The sequence below is a fragment of the Rhea pennata genome, chromosome 3 (assembly GCF_028389875.1).
Source record: "Rhea pennata isolate bPtePen1 chromosome 3, bPtePen1.pri, whole genome shotgun sequence".
Taxonomy (NCBI): Eukaryota; Metazoa; Chordata; class Aves; order Rheiformes; family Rheidae; genus Rhea; species Rhea pennata.
The window spans coordinates 6152810-6172078 of NC_084665.1; the positions used below are offsets into that span (position 1 = coordinate 6152810).

The 19269-nt window shown below is 38.9% G+C and overlaps 1 protein-coding gene across 4 annotated transcripts; it reads right to left on the reverse strand.

Moving 5' to 3' along the window:
- Positions 1 to 702: 702 nt before the first annotated feature.
- MCM8 (minichromosome maintenance 8 homologous recombination repair factor) lies at positions 703 to 18985 on the reverse strand. 4 transcript variants are annotated; one of them, XR_009957822.1, is made up of 19 exons: positions 18718 to 18985; positions 18424 to 18498; positions 17737 to 17819; positions 17439 to 17588; positions 16587 to 16690; positions 14241 to 14439; positions 13380 to 13465; positions 11704 to 11855; positions 10407 to 10602; positions 9557 to 9587; positions 9100 to 9240; positions 7237 to 7378; positions 6311 to 6506; positions 5815 to 6157; positions 4582 to 4791; positions 4024 to 4100; positions 3192 to 3381; positions 1477 to 1801; positions 703 to 899 (listed from the first exon to the last, which is right to left on the reverse strand). XR_009957822.1 is itself a non-coding variant. In XM_062571448.1 (18 exons), exons 1-18 carry the CDS (start codon positions 18842 to 18844, stop codon positions 1709 to 1711), a joined length of 2466 nt encoding a protein of 821 aa, XP_062427432.1. In that variant the 5' UTR covers positions 18845 to 18985; the 3' UTR covers positions 703 to 1708. The 4 variants fall into 4 exon arrangements, 3 of the variants coding, with proteins under 3 accessions (XP_062427432.1, XP_062427429.1, XP_062427433.1); XM_062571448.1 differs by having other exon boundaries at positions 703 to 1801; positions 5815 to 6028; XM_062571445.1 differs by having other exon boundaries at positions 703 to 1801.
- Between the last annotated feature and the right edge of the window lie 284 nt (positions 18986 to 19269).

Below are 19269 nucleotides of genomic sequence, written 5' to 3' on the forward strand. Positions count from 1 at the left end.
GAGCTCACATCCACACTCTTCAACTCTACCCCTTCCGCGGGCCTTTGAAAGGTGACGTGGTTTACTGCTGCCTTAGTGACACGAGTGAGGGAACACGTCAAAGAATTGTGGAGTAGCAGGAGGCTGAAAATAATCCTGCTTTTAGAACTTCAGTTCTGCCCTCTACCCCTTAAGCAACACCACACAAGGTTCTTCCATATGAATTCACAAGTTACTTAAAAAAAAAGTTAATGCATACTTTTCCTTAGTTGATGCAGGTTTCCTCTTCGTGTACAGAAGCAGAAGTAACTCAGAACTTGCACGGAAGCATTCCTCTTCTGTTACCCACATGCCTAAAGGCTGATGGTACAAGTTCATTTAGTCACACCAGTCAGACGCCGCCTGCTACTGCGTCTCCGTTCAGCTGGATGGGCACAGAGTACTAAGTAGCATTAAAATAGCCATTAATCATTATTGTAATGAGCATAGAAAACCTGTAAGGAGCAAGTAAACTGCTTGTCACTTCAGAGTTAATACATACTATTTGCCTGAAACACTCTTCAAATGAGTTTGCAATTTTAAGCGCACTGAAGTAGACTCACACTGAGGCACTGCTGAATATTTACGTATTCTTTGAAAGCTGTATATCTCACATTTTCATACACAAATGGCTGAGGAACCATGCCCTAGAACAGATCTGCAAGTGAACTAGGCAGAAATAACTGAACCTTCAGTTATTTTATTACAATTTAGAAATGAGAGAAAAAAACAGAAGTTACAACAAAACATTCTTGAAAAACATTTAATATGTACACTGAAGACTTTGCATTTGCCATTTTACTGTGCTAGATTAAAAAAAAAAAATCAGGACACACACACGTTTTACTCTTGCAGAACGTCCTTCCACAGCAGTCACAGAACTAGAAGAAAACAAGCACAGTATGTTCACCTTAAATATCCTGTAAGTCTTGTTAACATGCATGACAGCATTCTGGTTATAAATAAGTTACATTACTATATAATGCTTTTGCATGAATCAGACTTCTCACATTTTAAATGAAAAAGGTACATAAAATTTGTTGTACATATTAAATATTGTAATATAAGGAAATTTTTCCTCAGACTAGCATTTTAAATAAAATCAACTATATATATAAAACAAGCTATAAATACAGAGCTGCAAAACAGGAAACTAAAATAGTTTCAATAATGTGCAACTTATTACAGCTATAGAACTGTATTGGCTCAACATGGAGGTTCCCAGTTTTTTGGGAAACATTTCTATACTTTAGATTCTTCAAGTTAACTACATTGCTACAAAGCCGTTCACATAGTCTTCTCATGAAGGAGTTCTTATTTTTAAATCTGTAGGTCCAACATCACTTTAAATTTAGAAGAAAAATCTCTTACTGCACTGCAATGAACTGAGTAACATACACTTTCCACTACTCAAGCATCATAGAGTACATGCTACACATTCTCAAGTAGTAAACCTACGGGGATGAGTCAAGCCGTAGTACTATGGTTCAGTTTGTCCCGCAGCAGTTTTCAGCAAACCTCTGGCTTTACTAGTTGCTGAAGGGGAATCTTGCACCACAGCAAACAACAATGCTGGCAGGGCATCAAGTACTGTAGTAGGCTGCAATTCAGTGCATTTTATTGCAGCTTATCCATCAGGCTATTTCAGGTATTATGACATGTGTCAAGAAGTCTTTCACAGCAGCTCTTCTCATAGTGTTTGAAGCTGATACACTCTTGAACCTTTTTTCAAAAGATAACCCTGATCATTTAGAGATCCAATAAAGCTTTCAAAATCAGATACCTGACAAAAAAAAAAAAAAAGGACAGAAATAAATATCAAATTGGAACCATAAAATTTCAGCATATGTAAAGCAACACAGACAAGTTAAAAGAATTGCACTATAAGTGCTCTACAGAAAGTGAACTAGACTAATTTCCTCAGCAAATCTCTGACCTGGTACAGAGTCAGTTGCATCATTTCTTGCTTTACTTACAAACCATTTTTTTTTGTTTAAGGAGTAACATACGGAAATATCCAAGTTCTGAAACACAAGATGAGGAACATATTTCCTGAAGAGAATTCTTAAAGAAACTGCACAAACTCCAAAAGTAGTTTATAACTAAATAAAGTCTAACTTCAGAAGCTCTCACTGTTTTCAATTGGTTCCAATTTCAAAGTACTTATTACATGACTAGAACTTTTGAGTGGGGCAAAAAAGTTTTATACACACACACAAAGCTAAAATTAACTGGATTAGCTATATGCAGCAAGTTTCAACTGAAACTAGTCACTGAAGGAATGACTGATGGGTCACATGGAGAACTGGCAATAACATCAGACTTTGCCAGACAGGATCTGCACCAAACCCAACGGTCTTTTGTAGGCAGCACTTGCTCGAGTCTAGTGACTGAAGCCATCCTGTGCCAGCAGGCCAGAGTAGGTTAACAAGGTAACAAAGAACAATATAATTGCCCACAGTAAGTTCCATGAAAAGCAATTCACTGTCACTACTTTTCACTCATCATGCCTGATACCCAGTTTTAAGTTTTTCTTCGGCATCTGGAACTTTTCACCATGAAGTAAAAAAGCAAAATTAGCAACGAATATATTCATTTTGCTAACGCTCCACAGAAGTACAGAATGGAAGTCATTTATGGGTTAAAACTCACTTGTGGCTTGGTGTCTGACAGGATGCTCTTATCAAGTGACACCACTAGGACACTTGAAGAGAGAATAAAAAAACTCAGAAAATACATTTGAGCCAGGGAGGACCACGCAGAGACATTACTGCACTGCCAAAATAGAATGCACCAAAATAAAATAAAAAATCACATACAGAAATTAGACTAGGGGTGTCCCCTTAGGAGCCAAAGAAAGTAAAATATACTGCAACCAAACTTGTCCTTTGTAAAGCAAAAGCAGAGTCTTCTTGAGGACAAGCTTCGGAAATAGAAGTAGCCCTTACTATTGCAAAGTGGTGCTACCTTCAAAAAGCTAGTAAGATTAACAAAGCTTACAAGTGAAGACAATTCAGGGAGAGCATTCAGGTTAAAAGCAGTATACACTGCTTATTTCTGTTCATTACAGAGAGTCACAACAAATGGGCCTTTTCCAATTTCCATTTTGCAATTAATAGTTTTGACTACTCTTACAGTTTGTTGTTGAAGATACATTCAATTTCCCAACTTACTCGTATTTGTAATTCCTTTGCAATCTGTCGAAGTTGTTGTAATTCAAAGAGATTGTTGTAGGTTCTTTCTGCAATATTGTTAAGGGCAGAAATAAATCTTTTCGCTTGTGACCGATTGCTCATCCCAGATCCATGCTGTGAGCGTTCAAAGTCCAGTTTTCCAAACTCATCTGAATATGTTCCTAGCATGCTAAAAATATATAAATCAATAAAAGGTAAAAGCAGAAGTACATGAATTCCCTTCCTGAAACATAAAATTGCTCAAGATTAAGTTTTCAGAAGCCATACTGGAAAATCACCCCCAGTAAGAAAGCTGGCATCTAGAGAACTAAACATCTGTCAAAACCACTTTTGACCTTAAATTGTTTAACCACAACTGCAATTAATGACACAAGAGAAAAAACACTTATGGCAGTGCCTTCTGCACTGATATGCATAAGCAAAGATTTACTAAGCAATCATATTCCATGCAACCTAGAGCTGCTGATTTTTTTTTTTTTTTTTTTTTAAAAAAGCTGATGAATCTGATCATTAGTGTCAAAGGCCTGAGCTTTATCAAGTCATTTCTCTTTAGCACTGGACCAGGTTGCCCGGAGAGGTTGTGGAGTCTCCTTCTCTGGATATATTCAAGGTCTGCCTGGATGCAACCCTGTCTAACATGCTCCAGATGACCCTGCTGAGCAGGTAGGTTGGACTAGATGATCTCCAGAGGTCCCTTCCAACCTTACTGATTCTATGATTTCTTCACTGTGTGTGCATACATGTATTAAAAAAAAAATCTTTGAATGAGTAATATTGTGTTGAATTATCTATTTTTAAACCTCTGTATTACCTGTATTTCATTATTTCTACTACATCCTCAGCATCTTCCTTGGTAGATTTCTCCCTTAATTCTAGCCTTGCTCGTGCCTTAACAAGAAAAAAAAAAGTTCAGGACGCATGATACTTGACACGCACAAATGTATAACAAGCACAATGTTAAAGAGGACAGAGTTGGGAATGAGCCTACAGGATTTAGAGAAATATTCCTCTGTTTTTCACTGGCATCCTCTTACTAGTCATGTTAGTTACTACTCATGTTAGTAGGCTGCAGCTTGGAATTTATTTGCCTTTAACAGTGTATTCTTGTAAAGCAGCAGATCACAAAGAATATTAAGGCACAGCCTTAGAGGAAAAAGGAACAGTTTCAGCCCAAAAGACAGGCAGACCCCATAAGAGCTACTGTTGCTAAAAGCCTCTTAAGTATTTTTAAGACTCTTGGATCCTTACCTTCCTCTTTTTTCTTGAAAAGAATAAATAAATAAAAATATAGCAGGCAAGAAGCAGTCAAAAATTATGGTACAATTGTAATGGTTTAGAAATAATCTCTTCGCTTTTGGTTTGAATTTACCTCAGTAAGTCGAATCAGTGACTCTAGCTGCCTCGTGGTGATCGGTGTGCTGTCTGCTCCTTGCTTCTGTTTCCGGAGCTCAAGGTAGAACCCCTGGAGGACCTCAGCAGCTTCTGGAGATAAAGTTGGGTGAACGTACTGCCGAGCGTATCCCACATACTTCCTCAGCAGCTGGTGTGGAATGGCATCGAAGCTTTCTCCTGGTGGGATCTAAGCCCATTACAAAGATCTTAGATTTCAGATCTGTCAGAACTCTATACAAAATTTAACATGAGAATTTCTTCTGTGCTCTATCTGGTGAAAACTTCATGTGTGTGTGAGCCTTTTCTATAACAGCCGTAGGGCTTCGTATGTGAATCTTGCATTCAAAAACTCCATATACCATGTTTAGACTTGTAATTAAACACATTTGGCCATTTCAGAAAAAACAGCAGAAGCTTCTCATTTGCAATGATGAGAAATGCCAAACATGACTGAACTGTATCAAAGATTCTTTCTCAAAAGCCTCTTCCAATTTTTATCAGATACATACCCACAAAAGAATAAGTCATTGCTGCTGTTGCTGTTCTCTCCTTTACAAAAGCACATAGGTTAATTCCCAGCAGGAGCTATTTCTCCTCAAGACCTAGCATTTGATACTATCAGCCCTCAAACTGACCACTGAAGCTTAATAGAAAACACACTTTACCTTCCAAAATCCACAAACTTGTTCTGGCTGTAGAGGCCAAAGGATTTGTTTACACATTACTTTATTTGGATTCACTCACAGCACATCTCATTATATAAGCTATTTGATTACACCCAGTCTTCAGTAGCTCTTCATAGAAATCAAAATACAGCAGATTTGCTTTAGAGCACTTTTACACACTCTTCCCGCCACCCATCTTTCCTCAAGTTAGGATAAAAGGCAGGGAGGCAAGAAGGAAGATGAAGGGGAAAGGATGTCAGCAGAAAAACAAAAAAAGGCTCAGCTGATAATCTCTCACCTGGGCAGAGATTAAGATGGCTTGAGATGCAACTTTAGGTAATATTATCTATCTTGCTGAAGTTGCTACAACAGGTAGCTGGCAGAAATTGGTGGCTGGGGCCTTAAATGGTTCCTTTTTAAATTCAGAGCAAATTATTATGAGAAGAATGGGAGACTGAAGACATCTGGCATAGCTAGATGACCAGGTCCCAGCACAAAGACCACCACAGGGAGGACGACAGCAGCAGTCACAAGACAAGCCCTACCTTCAATCTTTCAAGCAGTGGTTGATCAGAAATGACTTCAAGAACAGAGCGATCCTGCGTGTTAGTACGAGTCACAACAGCGCTGCTGCATGCTGCCTGCTTTCCAGCTCGGATTGCCATCACATGCTCCGACAGCAAGTGATCGTGATCTTCATTTGGAGTGTCCAGCAAAATAAAAACCAAGTCAAATCTTGACAGTAAAGCACTCCCCATTCTAGAGTAAAGGTATAAGAAAACCACACATTGCTTGTAAAAAAAGTGGAAAACTCTGACAACTGTTTGACAGAAATTTAGAAAAGTTGTCCTGTGCTTTGAAAATAAAGCAGAACAGCAGTTCCTCTCTCTAGAAGACACACACACACACAAAAAAAAAAATCACAATAAGATTGTGTTTACGCACCAGGAAAGTAGAAAGCAATTATATACAAACTACAAAACTGCCAGAAGCACGTAATCCTGAATGTGAACTATAAGCAGCATTTCAAAAAGTGCTCACTTCAAGTTCTCAGACACTGTTTTGGCTTTGTTATAATGTCCTCCAACAGGGTTTGCTGCAGCAATGATAGATGTCCTAGCAGGCAAGCTGCAAACAATGCCAGCCTTGGCAAGGCTGATGCTTTGCTGTTCCATGGCTTCCAACAAAGCCTGGTGCTGGCTTCCCATCTTATCAAATTCATCTATTCCACAAATCCCTGGAAAGAGTTAACACAAGACAGAAAAGCTCATTAGAAAACACACTGACCAACGGACAAATACATGCTACAATCTAGCGTTAGCTCTGAAGTCCAATCCAGAGTCTAGTGGCTGCAGGAGACATTGGACCCAGCCTCAGCTTCAGCAAGGTTTGTTTTCATTTCATGCTGCCACAGCTGAGCCACTACCAAGCTGGCCTCGCTTGCAGGAGTGTCTCGAGTACACATTGAGAAAATGAAGCATGCATTAAAAATAAAAATAGAAGACACGTCTCATAAGCAATCTATTTTTCAAAAGCCATGGCAATCCAGTAGCTGCCAATAAGTCAGAATTTTTAATTAGAAAATCCTAGCTTTTTGAAGCATTAAATAAGACCGGTATGTGAATTGCAGAACTTCGGTTTTAAACATATTATCTACTGCGAGTGTCACCTTTAGCCTTTAAGGAAGAAAGGGCCACCTTCAGAGAAGACACTAGATAAGCTCTCAACTTCCCAGATGGGAAAGCCAGTATCATACTTCAGATTTACACTTTTAATCCAAAATAATGCAAGCACTATATTTAAAAACTCATCAGCACAAACTGAAGTCTTTATGTGCTCATTTACTTGCATGAGTAGGAAAAAAAAAAACACAAAAACAAAAATGGAGGAATCCCAATCCAGATTTCAGTATGAAGGAAAATTTGGACATTAACACATGCACACTGTACAAAGGTTACACGTGTTACCTTGATCCCCAAGCACTAAAGCACCAGCTTCCAAGGCAAAGTCTCCAGAAGCACCATCTCTAGACAGTGTAACAGTCAGGCCGGAGCTGGTGGAAGTGTTACCACAAACATACACACCTCGAGGAGCAACATTACACACTGCCTAAAAGGGAGAGAAATATGTTCTTTTTTCCTCCTGAGGTGAATGATTTTCATAAGCTTTACTCTAAAGGAACAACACAAAGCAAAAATAAAGTTTTTGTTATTTTCAACTTAATGTGGCCAGACAGTAAAGTTGTAACTCCTTGCAACCCCAGCAGGCACATTTCTGCAAACAGCAAGAATAATTTTAGTCATAATACTTGCACACAGCCATGTCTACTGTGTTACCAGAACTACGGGAACTTTGGTCACAACACTGACATCGTTAAATTTATTGAAATGCTTGGGGACATGCTATCTGTAACCAAACTGCAGACACACGACATCGGTATCTTCAGACCCCAAGGTCTCATCACCTTGTCTGAATGCCCAGTGCAAGCTGTTTTAGAGGTGTGTGTTCTCCCCACAACAGGGGGATGAATGACAGTCCTAGTCTCCTCTGTGCCTTCAGTATCCAGAAGATGGCTTGCATTTTGAAATATGAAGTAGACAGACAAAGTATGGTAAGTTTGAAGAAATTTTACATGAACTGGCAAAACACAGTGGTATCGCAGTTAAATTTGGCTAGAATACAGAATTATCTCAACTGGTCTTTCCCGATAAATCTCTGGAGATAACTACTGGTGCCTCTATTTTATTGCAAAGGTAACACCCAGACTGTATTTATTCAGTACCAAACATATGTGAAAACTGCTGACTACTGAATTAAAATAAAAAAAATTCCTACACAGCTTTGGTTTTCTCCTTGGGATGTTTCGTATAAAAGTGATGATTCAGAAGAGCATCATCTCCGGGTTTTACCTGAGGGATAGACTATTAGCTTTTCTTGAATAGCATTCCATTATTTAGTAATGACATGAAAAAGCAGATCATCTACTGCATGTGAGTGATTTCTCATTCAGAGAACAAAATAGAAACATTGTTTGCAAGATACTTGCATATACATGTCATTGGTTAAATTAAGTCCTAACCCAACATAATGCGTTAACATGAAAAAGTATTTTTTTAAATGAGGTGTGCAATACTGCAAGTCTAAGTGAACTCTGTCTTCCTTTGCTCTTCCCCCCTGCCCCATCATCCCACATGGTTATCTTCACAGTAACCATGGAGAAAGATATGGAACTTTGAAAGTGTTCAGTTTAAGAGGAAGAAACTCTTATTTTCTAGGTTTGTTATAGTCATAGACTAAGGCTTAAGTGTAACAGCAAGTCCTGTTCCCAAAATGGCTGATACCTGGTTTAGTGACGTAGAAATAAGGTAAGGGAATGGGAACAAACTTCACAGATGGCAAGCAACATGGTACTGAGTATCACAGTAGCTCCAAGAATGTACTTGCTTACTTGACAATGAATCAGCTACTTGAAGACAACAAGGAGCAAAACTCCTCAGTGAGGAAGGGAGTTGGTACAAAAAGCTAAAGAGGGCAGAGAAACAAGCCTAGAAAGTACCTGGAAGCCCACAGACTTGACTAAGTGCACTTGCTTTGGTAAGTGTTTTAAGACGCTGGTTCCTTTCTGCAAGGCTGCCTGGAAGAGGAGGACAGCAGGGAACTTCTTTGGGTGCCATCCTATACCTGAGGTGAGCTACATGAAAAGGTAGCTCCAAGTAGGCTCAAGCACTCTTTGGTATTAGCTCAGCTATCCTGCTGTGTTTACAAGAGGGCAAGGTAACAAGGAACCAGAGGAAAAATATTACAGACAGCAGTAATGAATTGACACATACTTGCAACATTTGACTTTTTCCTAATCCTGGATCTCCAACAACCAGAACATGTGGATCTCCTCGCACTGGGATTCTGTTCTTGTCATCTACAAACTTCTGACATCCTCCAAATAATGCCAGGGCCAAACCTGCCTTTACAATCTGTAGTGATACATACCAAAACGAGTTAAGTATTTGATAATGGCAACCATTACAGACTACTCCCTAGAATGAGCCTTTTCCTTCTGGAGGGAAGAACTTAAATCCTGTAAGATACTTCCAGCAGTGTGAGGCTGCCACCCATTTTGTCAATTCATGCACAGGCACAGCGCTGTGAAAAGCCACCCGTAAAACACATCAGCCCCCTCTTTGCCCATCACCACCTCTATAGCTAAGGCTTAAAAATCCTTTAGATTACGCACTTGCTACAGTAAACATTTAAAACTGAACCTGTAGGCAGAGCTATAGAATTACTTACCTCATGACCGTAGATAGCAGGGCAAAGAGAGCTGAAAAAACAAAGCACACAGAAATACAGCAGGAATATAAATATTTTATTACTACTAAATAACTGCTTCCTCTATCTCACTTGCTGCAGACTACTTTTATAAGCAGCAAGTGAAATTATTTTCATTCCCACAAGAACAAGAGTTTTAAAGTAAAAGCAGTATCAGATTTCTGAATAACCAGATATGCTTAACACAATATGAAGAAAAGCCTTTCATTTGAGTTTGCACAAACACAGAGGAGAACCAGTTTCCCAATGGTTGCTGCACCCACTCTTATCATTATCTAATAGCTACCATTAACCCTCATAAGCCTCCTTTTAAAGGTGATATAATTTGGCATTCTTTGATTCCAATTGAGAGGACAGGAAGGACACTCCAGCTAAAAAATTTACTTCTTGGTCTACTCAGAGGGTCTTTCACACCCTCTGCTTAGTTCTCTGATCTCTTTCCCCTGCTGTAGAAAGGGAGGGCAGAGAACAAAACCATGCACGAGTTGAATTTGCTCAGTGAGAAGCAAAATTAACACATCACTTTTTAACCTACAGCTTTCTAGGTCATAGTCAAACTGAAATACTCCTAGCTTCCCTTTATGCTTAAACCCCTCCCAAAGTCCTAAGATCCTCAGTTTCCCCTGCTCTGCATACCCTGCAGCAGTACTTTCTACCCCTCCCGTGCCCCTTGCCTACTGCAGTTTGCTAAATGTCTATGCTATATACTGCACAAGCCTGACAGACACTTCATAGCTTTAAGGTCAGCTGTCAAGTTTGATTGAAGCTGGCTATGCTGATGCAGAAGTTATTCTAGGGGCTGACAACTTACTTCACAATAAGCCTGAACAGATTTTCCTCAGCTTGAATTTCTTGAACAGCATAAAGGTCTTTCAGAGAAAATTCCATGAATGCTCTTTGAAAAGTCTCATCAAAATTCTTTGTTTTTTGTCCTTTACTGTTGCTGACAGAATTTGCCTCAATGTACAACAGGAACACACATTTGTCATTCTTATTTTTAGAAGCTCCTGTTAGAAAGATGACATAGGATAAAGGGATGTTTTTATACCTTAAGTACTGGTGTTACTGACAAGTAGCAGAGGGTAATTCAGAAATACTAAGTATGTGCAAAATAAAGGTTGTTCATATATAAGTAGTTGAACACCTGCACTTTCAAAAATTAATGCAATGCAAGTAAAAGCTTCTAATTACATTTCTTCTTTAAGTTCACTGTACTTAGGTACTTAGTAAAGTATTCTGCCATTTTGGGATGGTGGGATGTATATGTGTTTGTGAAATACTGGACTTTATTTAATTCATAGTTACTATTTGGCAATATGATTTTCTTCCCCCCAAAAATAAATTTTCCAGGAATTCTAAATTACTACATTATTGTAGTCAGATAAGAGTTACATACAAAATTTTTCACTCTTAATATTTACAGAAAGAACCATCAGAGCAGAAGAATTAAACATGTTCCTTAACAATTAACATTTCCTAGATCTTTAACAGAATGACTGCTGAACAGAGAATGCTGTCTCATAGCAAACCAAAGTTACAGGTCTCTGCAGTATATTCTACTACAGCTGTTCAGAACAGGCCTTCTTTTTTCAAGATCAAGAAATACATCGTAAGATTTATCCAAATAACATTAAGCTGAGAAAGATCACATGCCTTCACAACAGCACGACAGTTTTCCTTTTATTTGAAAGGGACATAAAAAACTGTAAACAAATAACTAATCTCAATGAAACTTCTGGAAATAAGTATGTCCCCCCTCCCATTAGTAGTCCAAGATGACTTTCCTATCAGCTAATTCACTAAAACATTAGATGTCAGCACTAGCAATTCAGATTCAGGACCATAATTATATATAGACCAGAGACTGCATAAAACAAGCCCCCTCTATCAGTGGACATTAAAGGCAGCACTCCTCTTGAACAACACTGCTCCTTCCTTTTTCAAAGTAACTCATTATGAAATTTTGGTATTCTTTGAAGAAGTATATGCTTAATGCGTTTACAACTTTGAGAGCTCAAAGTAAGGGGCAGGGCTGTTTTAATATTATTGCATAAGCAATAGAAAAAGTCCTCACAAAGTAAAAGATGTTTTAGGATGATGTATTTTACCTTCCTCAGTGCTTGACACCTTAACTACCCCTGTAATTGTGACCATATCTCCCGGGACGCAACTGTCCACAAGATCTTGAACCAGTTCACATTCTATCGTGCGAGGGATTCGACCTGCTTCTCGCTGATCATCTGACATGAGCTCCTGTACCCTGCAAAACATGAGGTGAGCCCACACTCCACACATGGCATTTCCAGTTCAGTTTCGGTGTAAGAAATCTGTACACGTGCACTTCAAACCAATCCTTTCCAAACTGACAAGGGAGACAGCAGGAACACCCTAATAAGCACTAGAAATAGCGACACTAAATTTGGAGGGACTAAGGCTTCTTCAATTAGAATTTTAACCAATAGGTACTAGTTACATATAAATCCTAGAAAGACAAAACAAAGAATAACAAGAAACCCCAGAAATGATTAATCGAAGCTGGAGTTTAGATTTTCTAGCTTTGATGAACACAGGAATAAATAGAGGAATTCATATAGGAATAAATACAGAGTATGAAATAATATTATTTTGTATACGAAGCTTATCTTAATGGTCAAATATTACAGCTCTGATGAAAGCAACTGGTAATTTGGATGGAACAAATCCTGCAAGACCCAAAGAACTCCCTCATACCCAGCAAGAACAGGAATTTTGCATAGTTGTAAAAAGCTATCAACTAACACATTCTTTCAAAGTTCCAATTTTGAGTCTGCACTTAAAACTCCAATAGTTTCTCTTTACGCTCAGAGTAAGTCTTCTCTGAAGAAGTTGCATTAAACAGCACCCTCTACAGCTGCTGTCAAGAATTTTTCAGTGCTATCATTTTAAATAAGATCCATCAAATAAAGTGCACAGCGTAAGATTTTTAATACAGAGCACATGCACTTAGAGAATCTGAGTGCAAGAAGTGGAAATAGAGTTCATCTTTCTCCACTTCCAGTAAACTAAGAAGACAGACAAGAAATAATGGAACATATATGGAACATAATACTATCCAGCGACATTAGGATGGTCACAGCACAGCAGAAGTGAGGAAACAATAAGAAAACAGCTCCGCTGTCCAACTTCCTGTACTTTAACATTGTTAATTTCTGAGGAAACAGCAGCACATTTTCCCAGAGTAAAGAATTCAAGTTTTAGCCATACTTTTTGATTAGACACAGAATGCAGATGAATGGCAGTCCCAACATTATTTCCACCTACTAAGCATCCCTACATCCACATACGGAGCAATCCTACTCAGGGATTGGGGGACACAACCAATATCACTTCAAACTGAAATTTTTAACATTTAAATTGATATTCAGTTAAGTCAGCTGTTGCAGCTGACAAACATAATGTATTAAAGCTTTCCTAGCTGACTTACAGTTCATTAAAACGAATTACTGAATAATAGATACAACTAAAAACAATTAAGAAAAGCTGCATAGAGCCTGATCTGAACATTTCTCAACAACACCAGTCAATGTAAGACAAAGAAGCTATTGTACTAAGCAGGAGTAATACTTAAGAACACAAGTTCTCTGAGAAAACAACCACTTTGTAGCAATTTTCTCTAGTAGTACTTGCTGCAAGAGAGTAAAGTCCTTAAACTTATACAACATGCAATAAACAATCCTTTTACTTTTGGCTGCCCTACTGAATTATATTTTTGTGCAGAAGTAAAGAGACGCATTAAAGTGCTTACTTAATAGACTGCCAGTCCACTGTAGTGGTTAAAGGAGAGCTTCTGTCTGCTGCAAATGACCGGCCATGGCACTCGGGAACAAGGCACTGTAACAATATTCATTCTAATTCATTCTCAACTTTAACCAGTCTTTTTGATATATATATGTTGTTTTACCTTTTTAATTTGTCTCATTATATATAAAAAAAAATGAAATTCATTAAAACTGTATCAGAGAGGAAAAAAAGTTAAACTAGGATACACATTAGGACACGCATAATTAATAAAGAACCATCAAGCTCAGATACCTAAACATCGATTCCTAGCTGTTAAAGCAAAAAGAACTGTAACATAGTATCTCCTTAGTGAGCAGGAAAAACAAAACAAACACACATACACAACATAAAAAACCCAAAAACCAAACACAAACTTGAAGATGTTCCAGACGAGATGGTTTTTCACTTGGACACATCAGGTTACATAAAATGATTGCACACTGTCTTATGTCTAGTAACTTTTTGTGTAGATAAACAGTGAAATTAAAATAGGAAGTTCTAAGCAAAACCACGAAAAGTAAATCTAACCATTGAAAATCACCACAATGAGGTAGAAAGGGCTTTTCAGACATAACTGGTGAAACAGAACTGAGAAGAGATTCTTCTGGATTTGTGTACGTTTTTTACACTTTCTTTCTCCCTTTCCCCAATAATAAGGTTATGCGATTATACCGAGTTGCACGGTAAGTTTTGCTTTATATAGCTGAACTACTGTTGTGTGGGGTTTTGTTTTTGTTTTTTAACCTAAGTATCATTAGCATTGCTTTTATCAAACATGAGAAAAGTGCAAAAGGGAAAAGTATCAAATTAGATGATTTAAACTTACTTTAGCTGGAAGAGTGTATTTTCCATCTGGCAGAGGAACGCCCTGAACATCTCCACACGTGGCACATACAAAGGCTAGCTTAGTGCAGAGAGGTTTAATATTACTGACACGCACAACAGTACCACGCAAGGCAATGTATTTCCCATAGCAGTTGGCCCGAACATTTTTCAGCTGAGTTAGTGGATCATAGTTGTACACCCTACAAAAAAATTATAGCATTATCATTTTGAAAGCTTTTAACCCTTGAGTGAACAAGACAGACGTCTACATTCCAACTATCAGCACTGATCCAGAGCAAAGATTAGACTGTGCCGTGGGTCCATAGCTAAAGTCACTCTCTTCGATTCCTGTTCTTGAAAGCAGCCTAACGTTTAATAAAATCTAGGAGTTACATCTAGTAGCTGTAAAGTTTATGCATACAGTGCATCAGCACAAACTCCTTCCTCCTATAAACACTTCAGACTAATGATACAGTAGAAATTCATAGAATCATAGAATCAGTAAGGTTGGAAGGGACCTCTGGAGATCATCTAGTCCAATCTCCCCTGCTCAGGCAGGGTCACCTAGAGCACAGTAGACAGGGTTGCATCCAGGCTGAAGATCTCCAGAGAAGGAGACTCCACAACCTCTCTGGGCAACCTGTGCCAGTGCTCTGTCGCTCTCCCAGGGAAGAAATTCCCCCTCACGGTCAGGAGGAACTGCCTGTGCTTCAATTTCTGCCCGTTGCCTCTTGTCCTGTCACATGGGACAACGGAAAAGAGTTTGTCCCTGTCGCCTTGACACCGTCCCTTCAGGTACTTGTACACATTGATAATTAACCTATAGTCACATATAACTCTCTCTTTGAATAAATCCAGATTAAAACCAGGTTTCAGATTTGCAACATAAAAGGATCAAAGATTTATTTTACTTGCACTCCATTTTCATGGATCAGAGACGTAACAATGTTGCTGTCATTTGACAAAGAGAGCACCTTGTTAATGAGGCCAAAGAATATCCAAATCATTCTGAATAACAAACAAGCCCTGTGGATGCTGGAGAACCAGATGATTTCAAACTACAGAGGTCTCTGAAAAACAGTAAATTATGCAAGCTCATACAATCTACAGTTTGAGATCAATCACTCAATCACTACCTAAAAAAAAAAAAAAACAGTTGCTTTCGATGATATTCTTAGTTTTCAGTTATAATAATCTGCTCCTTTGATCACACAAGACAAAGCAAACCTCACTGCATTCCCTATAAAAACAAAGCTAACATCCATTTTATGAGCATGGCATTTTATTGATTTTCCCAATACGCTTTACAGAATAATGGTCTACAGATGTCCTATAAGTGTATACAAGTTCTCAAATTCTTTCCTAGACAGTTTTTCCTGAACACATTCCACTGGCTAATTAAAAGGGTGCAGTTTTATAACAATGCAAAGGTTAAAATACACCATAGTCAGTTGAATCCAAAAACTAAATCCACCTGCTGTGCCAAAAAAATGCTTGCTCTCATGTCATGCCATATCCTGCCATGTCAACAGAAAAAACAAACTAAAGTAGAGCTCATACTGTCAGTCCCTTATTTCCTCAGGTCTGAGGCTCCATTACTTCTCCATTCCCCAGATACAAAACAAACTATTATCAAGGGCTTGCTTAGTTAAGATCTCTAAGGAGGTCACAATTTTAAAGCGGTAATAGTAATTATTATGATTCTTGTAAGATCATATTTATGCAGAATTAGTGTAACCTTAATTTCACCTACTTCATTTCAAATTAATTTTTAATTATAAGATGTAATATTCTTGAGAAGTTCTACAGGCAACCCTTTAACAGATTTAAGCTAATATGAAATAATGCATCCCCACACCACCATCAGAACACCCACACAGGGAATGATAACTATTACCAATTCTCATTTAGGTTCCACACACTCCAAATCAACTTCTTATGAAGACAAACCTCTGCTAATAAAATGCTAGATCATGACCTTTTCTGACTTCTCCATTAGAAACCTGAAATCTAAACACATTTCTCTGATTTTAATCAATAGGTATTTCATTTTTTCAACTTAAAAGTTACTTTTCTGCTTACATTTTCTAGTTACAAGCTGTTTCTTCAGCTTATAAGCAGGTTTCATTTTGCTTTTTCTGTCAATGACAGTCCAGCTTTTGTCTTTGTGAAGCAAAAAAGCAAAATACAGACTTTTATTCTAGAAATAGCTTCACAAAAGTCTCATAAATAAGTAACTAAATAGCCAGATAGTTTTCAGCTCCATGCATGGATACTGACCACAATTACACAAGAAGCAAGTAGATCTTCCTGCAAACAGCACAAATAAATATACAACACCCATCACCTGGCATTAATGTGTGGCACATTTATTATAGGTTCTCCATCAAGCGTTAATCCTTCTTCCACCTGTAACTCAGCAGCATGCCTTTCAAGGTCCTTTGTTAACACCTAGACAGAATAGAAAGGCAGACACAAATGTAGTAAGCCATCCAACATTGATTCAATTTGCTATTAAGTTTGATTACCATCCACTACTATTAGATCTGCTGCTCAAGTCTCAAAAGCATTCTGCTGTCTGGTGACCACAGCAGAAGAGTATTTTTCTGCTCTGAGTGGTTTTAGTCTTTGTTTTAAAGAGAGATGAAAAAAACCCTCTTGCTGTTGTTCTTGTTTCTTATACTTAAAAAAAAAAAACACATAAAGTAGTCTCTGATCAATGTGTCCAGTTTCATTTAGTCAAGCACAAAGACCTGAGGACCCACCTGTTGAAAAGCAGGGAAGTGCTACTTTTTAAGAGACATGGGACAGAGACAGAAATTCTTGAATTGTTCCCCACTCACCCACCAACCAGGGTTCTGCTACATGAGACGGCACAGATAACTCACGGTTCATTAATCAAAAATGAATTAGAAATCTTTATTACATAAGTGTTAGAGCTATATTTAGTTTTAGTTAACTAGTTGGAAGATGAACAAGCAAAATGCACTAAGAGCAAAATTTTACAAAACATGATTCTGAAGGCCAGGCAGAAATGGTGTAGAGGAGTTACTGATTTTTGAATAAACAGTAGGGTTTTTTAAAGTTAGAAAAACACAAATACTAAGTTTAAGAGTATAATTGCCTTTAAGTCCCACTGATTCGTTTTCATGGCAGGTGGAGGGGCATAAGCTTGCATGCATTAGAACTTCATATTTACCTGGTGAATTGCCAAACCCATGCACTGCAGTATTTTCTGAGGCATATCCCTTAATTCAGTAGATATATTTGGTATTGATTTAATCAATTCTCTGTCTTGTAAGAGTTCTTTATAATCCACAAGAATACTTCCTTTTCTCTCTATTTCATCCTGTGAAACATTTAAAGTTATACAACACACTTAAAGCTATAAACACAAATATCTATTGCTTATGAAATGATTTGCATGTGCTATAATAGATACTGAAAATCTGAAAGATTTTCTAGTTCTATTTCGTCAACAATACAGATTTTTTTACCTTATCGTACAGCTCAATGCGTTGCATGAAAAACTTTTCAAACGCTTGAGTCTTCAGCACAAAAGGAGACTTGTCAGCATAAGCTAATCAGAAATATATTACATGAGTAATTGACAGAAATAATCATTTTCATTTCAGAGAATACAAAAAATGGCAACTTCTCTCCCATTATTTTCTCTGTATTTCAAAACTGAGGATGACAATAGATCTCTACAGTATCACAGTAACATTCTAAGAATGTACCCTGTCTGAGGTGTCAGAGGACAAGCACTTAAACCAAACAAGACCAAATATTGTAACAGCTGCTAATACTATAACAGCTTCCTTTGATCTTTAGGTGCAATTTAACATCAACATGGTTGTCATGACACACAGAGGCTATGACAAAAAAAAAAAAAGAGAGAGAGAGATGTTCAACAGAGGTAGTCTTGGTAGATCACAGGTTTTACATGGCTGATGGGCCAGGTTTAAGAAAGATTGTATTTCACATTATCCAAGATTTTTTTTTCCAAGGTCTGGGGTCCACAGAGATTACAGTGTGACATAAGATCGCTACTAAATCCTTGCTTTTATATGTCAGGAATGAGCTTCAGCTGCCTCCCTTTTCATTTATCCCCACTACTTGTGACCAACTCCAAAGAAAACAGAAAAAGATATTTACTATATATAACTGGAGTCTAAACATACCTTCAGAGAAATAAAGTTTCCAGCCTTTATATGGTATGAACTGATCCAACGTTGACTGAATTAACCGAGGTTTTGCTAGAAAACATTAAAGCTAGAATTAAACCAAGGCAGACACTGAAATCTTATTTTTTTTAAGAGACACTGAAACTTTTATTTATTTTTTACTTTATTCTCTATCACTCTTCAGACCATTCAGAGGCAGCAGCGATAGTTCAACGCAAAGGTCGGTCAAAAGAAGCTGCGTTGAAAGCGCTACACCATCAGAGAAGGGGCGATGCACAGGCGCCGGCTCACCGGGCTCGACCTTGCTCTTCCACTCCACACTTCGTCCTCTTCCTTGCCAGCCGCCCCGCCAGCCGCCTCGCCACCGCTGGAAGCCTCCTCCCCGGCTGCATCCCCGGCCTCTGGGCTCCTTGCTCATCCCGCGCCGCCAGGGCGGCCCCGACCAGGCCGCAGGGAGCGGGAAGCGGAAACACCAAATGGCGGCAGCGGGCGCCCCTCGCAGCGGCCACGCTCGTGAGGACTTTTGTCCCCCCTGCGGCACCGTAAAGCCGCACCCCCCGCCCCAAGGAGGCAGCGGCGCTCCTTCCCTCACTCCCGTTCTATTTTGGCGCCCGCACACGTCGCTTCCGGTGCTGCCGCCAATCCCGAGGGAGGAAGCGGTGGCGACGCCCCGCCCCACCGAGTCGCCGTGACGCAAGGAGCGAGGATGGCCGGCGCCCATTGGCCGATTCCACCGTCTCACGTGAGCCTCGCCCCGCCTACTCGCCCTCCGCTTCCGCCCGCTCTGCTGCGCCGCGCAGGCGCCGCCGGCTCTCAGCGGCGCCGGCGAAGGGCCGGCGGCGC